The sequence below is a fragment of the Cebus imitator genome, unplaced genomic scaffold (assembly GCF_001604975.1).
Source record: "Cebus imitator isolate Cc_AM_T3 unplaced genomic scaffold, Cebus_imitator-1.0 Scaffold434, whole genome shotgun sequence".
In the NCBI taxonomy this organism is placed as follows: Eukaryota; Metazoa; Chordata; class Mammalia; order Primates; family Cebidae; genus Cebus; species Cebus imitator.
Genome location: NW_016107749.1, coordinates 1,508,224 through 1,517,325, shown reverse-complemented (window position 1 = coordinate 1,517,325; position 9,102 = coordinate 1,508,224). Strand labels below are relative to the sequence as shown.

At 45.4% G+C, this 9,102-nt stretch overlaps 1 protein-coding gene across 2 annotated transcripts in view; it reads right to left on the bottom strand.

Annotated features, from left to right (window-relative positions):
* Positions 1-212: 212 nt before the first annotated feature.
* MLEC (malectin) overlaps positions 213-9,102 on the bottom strand; it is a 16,054-nt gene continuing 7,164 nt past the window's right edge. For both annotated transcript variants that reach the window (XM_037731968.1, XM_017510250.1), the window contains exons 2-5: positions 8,291-8,469; positions 7,556-7,732; positions 7,403-7,460; positions 213-5,747 (exon numbers count right to left, since the gene is read on the bottom strand). In XM_037731968.1, the coding sequence (XP_037587896.1) occupies positions 5,518-5,747; positions 7,403-7,460; positions 7,556-7,732; positions 8,291-8,455 (630 nt within the window). In that variant the 5' untranslated portion in view covers positions 8,456-8,469 and the 3' untranslated portion in view covers positions 213-5,517. The remainder of the gene's footprint in view (positions 5,748-7,402; positions 7,461-7,555; positions 7,733-8,290; positions 8,470-9,102) is intronic.

The window sequence follows — 9,102 nt, the reverse complement described above, 5'->3', positions numbered from 1 at the left end:
TAGTTGAAATGACCAGGAAGGGTTTTACAGATTGATTCTCCTAAGCAAACATCTAGGAGAGAACAGCAAAAACCGCACAACTAAATGGATAACAGTTCCTAGCCCCGTCACAGGAGAACTCTTTGGAGCCAAGTGAACCCCCGAGTCTCCTTTATCCCACCCCATCACTTCAACACTTTGTGATCAAGTTCAAACTCAGTCCCAACACAGAGTGTCACTGCAAATTGTTTATTAAAACACAAAGCAATGGACAGTGAAAAACATCCTGATTTTGTACTTTTTGGTGGGAGTGGGGTGGGGCATGGAAGGGGTAGGGTCAGATGGAGACAGCTCAGAAGGAAAGCCAGCTCTATCCACCCCTACAGCTTCCCCGGCCAGCCAGGTTCAAAGCCCCTCAATTATATATCACTGTGCCACCATCAATGCATATTGTGGCTACTGACAAAGAGTTGGTTTGGCCTCCACAGAGAAAGGACGGGAAACTAGAGTAGAAGCTGTAAGGGCTAACAACTTGACGCTTTTTCTCCAGTACTTGGTACAGAATAGAGCAGCCAGGCCTAATGTGGAAGGGTGGGGTTGGTTTCCTGACAAGCCAGAATAGGCCAATAATGGTTGAAGAGGCTGCCCTGAGCTCAGAATGGGCAGTTGGTCCTAGCCTGGGAGAACTTCGTGGAAGGAAAAGGTAACATTCTTAAGTCCAAGGAGAGAACCAATCCAGGGTCAAATGTCTTTTCATTCCCTGGATCGTGACACACTAGGGAAGAGAGGAGTCAAGAATGTCTCTCCCTGCCAGTGCTCCCCTCCTACCTCAAAACTCGGCTCTCCCTTCCCGACAGCTGTCCTTTGAAAGGACGGAAAGCGCACTTCAGTTTGTTGTTGTTTTTCCTCATACTGAAAGAAAGCACTGAAGCTCAAAATAGAGGTGAGAATAGAGTTCTGCTTTCCCCAGTGCTATGTGCCCCCATCTCACAAGACTGCCTGGATGCAAGAGGTGCCAAGGCCTCTCTGCCAACTCAAACAGGCACTACTGTTTCCCTGGCTGCCAGCACAAACCTGGCTCCTTGTGTTTATACTCCTGGGAGAACCCGTCCCAAGAGATCCATCTTGCTTTTTTCCTGCCAATCCAGCTGGACCCCAAATCACCTGCTTTTGTCAAGATGATCTGGCTCCCCATCACAGGCTAGACAAAAGGCAGCTAGAAAGGACAGGCCAGACTGGAAGCAAGCCACACAGGTGCAAAGAAGAAGCCCGCCCTCACTTGGCAGCTGATCTATTGGTACCAATCTAGTCTCATAACAAAATGAGAAAACCTAGCCCTCTTGCCCCAGGGGAGGTCTAAATACAGAGAGTCTTAGCTTGGACTGAGAGAAAAATTGCTCTGATCTTCCTAAAGCTTGAACATTAAGGCTTCTTTGCAATTTTCTTGGAGCTCTTTAATCATTAATTATATCTTTCCATCAAAGAGAAGCAGATTTTTTCTGAGATTTCTGAATAGTTCCTGGGTGTTTCTGGTTCTGCCTCAGTGTACTATAACTTTACCTTGCCTCAGTCTCTCCTTCCTCCGGGGCCACAGGAGGAGGAGGCCCAAAGCATACCTCCCCACCCTGCCTTTTAAAACAAACAAACAAAACAGATTCATCTCTCACTTCAGAAAGGTCACCTACTCTCCTAGGTCCTTTTGGAGAGGCATGGAGGACAATATTTCATTTGATGCCATTAAGGATCCTCAAGGCAAGAAGACACTTGAATTATGTCAGAGTAGGCCAGCAAAGGGGAGGGAAGGGACACGGAAGCAGCCCCATGGCAGGGACTATGGGACCTCTGCCCAGACCTGAATCTAGAGGGAATGCCCCACCCTGGCTCAGAGCAGGAGAGGAAAAGGCACTGTGCTGACCGGGGTGGCTCTTTCCCCAATCCCCAGGGAGGGCAGAGAACCTGTTGATTCTTTCCCTGGGTTTCCCAAGGTGAGCCGATTTCTAGGGAAAGGGATGTTAGCACTAGGAAAAGGAAAATACTGTTGCTGTTTTCTGAAGTTCTCAGTTGAGATTCTAGAATCCACAGCCAGGCCTTTCCAGGAGAGGCTAGAGGCAGGATAAGAAGGAAGAGAAATTCCTTAAAACAGAAGCTTCTCCCAAGAGATAAGGAAGTCAAAACCACAATTCTAAAGCTGGACCAAACAGTTCCCAGGCATAGAAAGGGGGAGGTAAACTTAACTCAAACTTTGCCCTCTCATCAAAGCCTAAGTGCCCGCTAACGTGATTCCAGTAGCTCTTAGGCAGTGAAAGCAAGAGAACACGAACATGCTCTTAAACCAACAAGTGGTCCTGTGGTTTAGCAGGGCTAGTCTTCCTGGGAGGCTAACACCATTGACAACTGAAGAAAACTATCTTCCCAGTCATGAGAACTTGGGGTGTCCACTGAGCAGCCTCTCCTCAACAATGGAGATTTTTCAGAAAAATGAATCTGGGTTAAGGGACATGAATCCCAGAGTGTCTTGGCATGATGTTTCAGTAAGCATGAGTGAGACCCAAAAAAGTCTGATTAGAGACCAACTGGCCCCTGACCCGAGTCAGAGTTAGACTGCAGAACTCTTAGCCCATCTCTGCAGCAGATGTCTGCATCATCCTCCCGGAAATTCAACTCAGGCCACATTTTTGGCAAAAGAAGTTTCACCCTGACTGTCTTTGTTTTCAGTCAGCTGGGCTCAGTGGGATCTAAAAACCTAGGACAGAGTACAGATTCAGTAGAAGAGCCTGGGCCTCTCTCCACCCACCCCCTCACTGACACCCCTCACTACCTCCCATGCATTCCCTATGGTGGAGCCTCTCAGTGCTAGCACTAAGCTCAAAATACAGATAGGGAACAAACAGTGCAAAAAGCAAAAGATGAACAACAGAGGAATTCTTGACACATACAATACAAAAACAAAAATAAAGAATCCCACCCCTTTAACCTAAACTTCACGTACCTATATCTTGAAGGAGCCATACACACACAAAAAAACTTTCAAGTTCAGCATCACGAGCCAGCTGTGGCCAGCCCTAGGCAGCTCTTGTTAGCTGGGTGGGCCTGGCTCCAGGGGAGTCTACCCCAGCCCCCACCATACTTCTTCCTGTTTCCTCATTTCCCCTTTAGTTTTTGTTAGCCATAGGAAGATGTTCCTTCCTTTCGGACACAACCAGAGAGGAAAGTGCCCATCCCTAACCCTGAGCTCAGGGGAAAAGGGTGGGCTTGGAAACAGAGGCAGAAGCAAAGCTGCTTGGCTTACAGTACCATTAGGAAATGGCCCCAGGAGTCAGGGTTTCCTTCTGAGACTCTGAGTCACTGAAGGGGGATGTGTTGAGGTGGAGGCAGGACCCCCTCCTTCCTCAGAGAGACCCAGGCAAACTAACAAACAAGGCAAAACAGAGGCAGCAAGTCCTCCTTCTTCATCTTGTCTAAACCAATGGCAGGTCCCAGAACTTTGGGGAATTTCGATGAGATAGGAACCAAAGCTACTGCCAGAAGCCCATTTAGTTAGGATGTCCACTGCCCCAGGCAGGTGGTCCCTAAGACCAAGGCTACAGTACCTCATCCTTTAGAAGCAGGGGAGCCTCATGAAGCACTATGGGAAGTATTCCTCTGATTACAGCCTCAGGCCACAGTCCTCCAGCTACCTGACTCAATACCCTAGCACTGAGACCCAAGTTAGCAAAAACAAAAGGCTACAATTCTCAAATGACTAAATGCTGGCCTAGAATAATCATTAAAGAGACAAAACCCAAGACATGAACCCAAGAGCTACCTATTTTGTCACATAAAGAGCAGTTCAAATATATAGAGCTCTTAAAAAACATATCTAATAAAGCAAACTCAAAATTAAACACATTCTAGAATGATGGGCCTGGCCTGAGATCCTATACCAACTGTTCCAGCCCAAGCTGAAGCTAATCCCGCTGTCTCCCATCCACAAAATTCCCTCTAGCTTGGCTGGGTCCTCCTTTATTGTTGCCCTAACTGGGAAATGGATGATGGTGACCAGAAAGGAGGGGACCAGGGAAGCTTTACTTCCTATAGAAATTTTTCCAGGGAATTCAAGATAGACACTTAGATGCTAAGGTTAGCTTCAGAGCTGTCAAGGCTCTGGCTGACTGGAATTCCTTCAGTCCCATCACACCAAGAACATGACTGCTACTTGGATAGGGACATGAAAGGACAGGGGAGGGAGGGGCATACTATTAAGATCAATAAGAAGCGTCACTGGGCCTATACAGCCAATTAGTCTAGTTCCTTGAAGCAGCTCTAGGCATAAACCAAAACTGGCTGAACTGTGACACACAAGAACATGGGAGTAAATGAACATCAGACACCAGACACTCTAAACAGTGGTCAGTCACTTAGTAGGGCTCAAGTCTCTGAGGTTGCTCTTAAGCTATGCTAACATCAGCCTTTTCTAATCCAAAGACCAGAAGAGACTTTTAAGGTCAAGTGTTCTGTTGCTGCAGGCTGGAAAGCATCCCTGCCCCCTGGCAGCAAGACCCTACAAAGGGGCCAGTAAAGAACTGCTGGGTCAGGTCCTCCTGGCTGCTGGCTCAGAGATCCAGGGAGGGAGGTACCAACAAGGTGAGGTGGTAAAGGAGAAAACATTCAAGCAGAGAACCCCAAATCCCCATGTCTCCTTCCCTTCTTGGCTATAACTTAGTGGGATGGTTAAGAGGGAGAAGAAATTTCAAATTAGCCAGATTAAGGGGTCAAAAAAAAAAAAAAAAAGCTGAGAAGAAATCAAGTCCCCAACAGGCACTGAAATCAAAATGATTTGTTGTGGTAACAAGTCAGAGGCAGTTTGAGGACCTGACACAACCTAGTTGTCTTGGATACCAGACAGTCCTCTAACTGGCACATGTCAGGGAGATAAGTAATGACAAAGCTCAAACGCTAAAGGTGGGACCATCATTAGATTAATCCAGAAAGGCTTTCAAGTAAGGAAGCATTTTCTTTTCTTTTTTTTTTTTTTTTTTAAATCTCCCTACTTTCTTTTTTATCTTTACCACACAAATTCTACCCCTTCACAGACATTCTTTCAATCCCAGGACATCTAAAGTCTTATCTGACATAACTTCAGACCATACCTAACTCCCAGTGCTGGTCGTCTCAGGTAGTAAGATGGCATTTCCCTGCTGTTAATTTCTGACCTAAAAAACAGTGACTGCTCTGAGTTCAGAGTCCTTTCCACTAGGAATACAAATGAGGATCCTTGAGCAGGAAGGATCCAGTTTACCCTAAGTATCCTTAAGAGGAAAGAGACAGCTGGGGGCCAGCCACAAAGAGAGGCTGAGGACTGAAGCAGGTCTGGGACCAGGTGGTGAATGAGGGCTGCTCTCTACTTGCTCTGCCTCTTTTTATCTCCTTTAATGTGTGTGTGTTTTTTTGTCTTTTTTTTTTCTTTCATTAATCATTGTGAAAAATATAGAAACCAAAACCAATATGGCTGGTTTCTTTCCCACACCCCTCCACCCTGTTCAGGATGGTCTTTTGTTCTCACAACCGGCAGAGGCAGAAGAGAGTTGGAATGAAGACTCCGAAGGCCACCAGGATGGGAAACATGAGGCTGCTGTTGTCCGAGGCATAGGGGTTGGGTGTGCGGGGGCCTGACTGCACCCGGTTCTTGTTGGTCTGCTTTTTGAGATTAGACCCTTCATCATATTCTTCCTCTTCTTCTTCCTCTTCTTTCTTCTCCAATCCTGGATGAGGCTGAAGCTTTGGTACATCTAACACAGAAAGGAAACACTATTAAGACCCATAGCAGGCCGGACGCGGTGGCTCAAGCCTGTAATCCCAGCACTTTGGGAGGCTGAGGCGGGTGGATCACGAGGTCAAGAGATCGAGACCATCCTGGTCAACATGGTGAAACCCCGTCTCTACTAAAAATACAAAACATTAGCTGGGCATGGTGGCGTGTGCCTGTAATCCCAGCTACTCAGGAGGCTGAGGCAGGAGAATTGCCTGAACCCAGGAGGCGGAGGTTGTGGTGAGCCGAGATCGTGCCATTGCACTCCAGCCTAGGTAACATGAGTGAAACTCCGTCTCAAAAAAAAAAAAAAAAAAAAAAAAAAAAAAAAAAAAAAAAAAAAAAACACAAAAAAAAAAAAAAAAAAAAAAAAAAAAGACCCACAGCATATAAGTAAGAAGGCCCTTAAAAGCAGCAAATGAGCCACAATAAAGAGATTCCTGTGATTGAACCTGGGTCCAGAGCAAAGACCAGAAGTAACAGAAATAACCTCTGGCCTATAGAACAGCAGAATGCTGCAAAAACTTTAGATTTAACAAGTAAGTAGAAAAAGCCCTGCTCACAGAGAGGTTCACTATCTTACCTTCCTTTTCCACTTTTATGGAACCCCAAGATGACCAGACTGGACAGGGACAATAACCCAATGCCTAAAATTTAACCTTTTCAAATCCTTCCTCCTCTCATAAGCCCACATTCCCTTTTGATTTCTATAGCAACTGAAGAAAAGCTGACCTGGAGAGTTCTGGGTTCCTAGCACATACTATCCCTCTCTGTCCTGCCTCCTCCTCAGAGACTTAACACAGGTCTGTTTGGTAGTAAGACAACCATCCTCCAAGATGTCATAATATCAGCATTTGGGGGACATCAAGACAATAGGATGAAATCCTCAGTGCATTCAAGATGAGTTGGGAAAAGGTACAGAGGTGGAATGGAGGAGAAATGTCACAAAGACACAGCTTTCTACGCAAAAATCAGCCTGCGATGCTGGCAGCCAGGAGAATCTAAGCCCTGGGAAAGAGATAGATATACTCTAAGGTGCCAGGCGTGGTGGCTTACGCCTGTAATCCTAGCACTTTCGGAGGCTGAGGTGGGTGGATCACCTGAGGTCAGGAGTTCAAGACCAGCCTGGCCATCATGGTGAAACCCCATCTTTTAAAAAAAAAAAAAAGATATACTCTAAGGCTGGATCCCAAGGATAATGAGACATAAAGAAGTGAAGTTTTGTCCCAGTGCAGTCCGGCAATGCTGGCTTCTTTCAGAGCATACCAAAACCCTACAAGACCCCTTCTTTTATCTTTTTTCCCCCTAAGAAACAGATATAAGGACAAGTTTTAGGTGATCCCAAATGACTGCAAAGGTCAGGGCACACCAATAGGTGCCATTATTAATCCCAATTTATAGGGAAATTAAAAGCATCTGTCTAAGACAAACATTTGATTAAATGGCAGCAACAAGATATACCAGACCTGACTCCAAACATTGTGGCTAGTACCATGTTATACTTCAACCCCATCCAACTGACTCTGAATTCCCTACAATTTAGCTCCAAGTGTTTCCAAAATAGTGATCAGCTTAATTATCTCCCAAGGGCCTCCTTCCACCCAAGTCAAAAAAGCAAGTCAAAAGACAACTTACCATCCACTGTCCCAGCCATGATGTAGAGTGCACAGACTTTGGGATTGTCATAGTACCCCTAGGAAAAGGGAAACAGTGGTCAACCCCACACAAGTGGCAAACAGCTTCCCCTGTACCCACTCTCTTCAGCAATGGGCAGAATAGGGGTATTACCTTGACAAACTCAATGTAGAGTTTCCCTGTGAAGGTGGATACCTCCCCCTGGACACTCAACTTCCCCTTTCTGATGCTCATAGGAATAATTTCATCGTGAGCTGTGCTATGCCCAACACGATCAAAGATATCCAAGTCCTTCACCACGACATGGCCATTCAATCGCACATCAAATACCTTCCAGGATAAGAAAATGAAACAATGTCAAAATCATCAGCTTCACATCCTTTCAAGCAGTTGGGCATCGTGTACCTACCTGGGCTTCAAGTTCAAAAATAATTTAAGAAATGATGGGTCTGGATATCCAAGGTGGCTAGCATTCTTAACCTGGGTCAAATCAAAGCCATGTTCCTTTGCTGCCAAGGAGGTCTTATACTGGTCTTAAGGAACAAAGAATACAAACAAAAAGCTTAGCATAGAGAGAAGGAAATTCACAGGAAGGGACAGATAAAAAATAAGGCTAAAAACCAGGTGAAGGTGTGGCAAACCATGGAGGGGAGTAAGCAGGAGGGCCTTCACAGGATCAGTTAGTTGCCAAAACAAGGATTCTGGCATTGCTTTCTGTCACTAACCTCCAAGGCAAATGCAGCCTTGTGGACTATGGAACATGCTTCTCTAGAGCTCATCTGTTCTTCCTTTCTGGAGAGGCTCTGACAGTCTCTAGCCCCATAATAATGGATTGTCCATGAGCAGCAATGCCCCACTGGTCAAGCAGCAGCCTGACCAGGACCTCACCTTTTGCTGGGACTGTGCAAAGTAGACCTCGGCAAATTTCAAGACCAGCACGTAGTCTCCCTCCTCTTTGATGGGCACTTCGTAGCCAAAGGTCTCCTCATTGTACCTCTCAGTTTGATACAGGATCTGGTCCTCAGGGTTAGAACGCAAGATTGGCAGTTTCATGCCATAGTCTGAGGCTGAGAACAAAAGACAAAGAGAAAGCACATCAGAGTCAAGACACAAAAGAAGAGCAAAGACCCCAGAACAGCCAGAGGCATTTCCAGGGTAATGCTAATAATAACCCTTTCCTCTGCATCTGGCTCTAAACAGAGCTCCAACAAAGGCAGGAATCAGCCATTACTATGGAAGAGTAAAATGAAAGAAATTAACACTAATCAGGCCAGTAGCCCCTATAAACCTCAGAGCAGAACTTTCTAAAAGCATATTAAAATGACCTTTTCCCCCTGACTGTATGGAGAATGATGAGACGAGTACAAGTCTAACTCATTACCAGAAGAAAGTGCTATGCTGCAGCTGCCTGGTTCCCCAAGAGGGAGGGCTTCAGAGAAACCTCCTAAAACAAGGGGAATGGCCAGGAACTCTATACAAGATGATGAAGTTCAAAGAATGTTTTCTCTCATTTAGAAAAGCCCAGAGTCTAAAACAGGATATCTGCTTTGGAAAGTCATCCTTCATCGTCCTTACTACAAATAAGATTCCAGCTTTAGTTGTTGTGGTTTTTTTTTTTTTTTTTTTTTTTTTTTTTTTTTTTTTGTGACCTGGCTTTTTTTTATTTTTTTTTTTTTTTTTTTTTTTTTTTTTTTGAGACG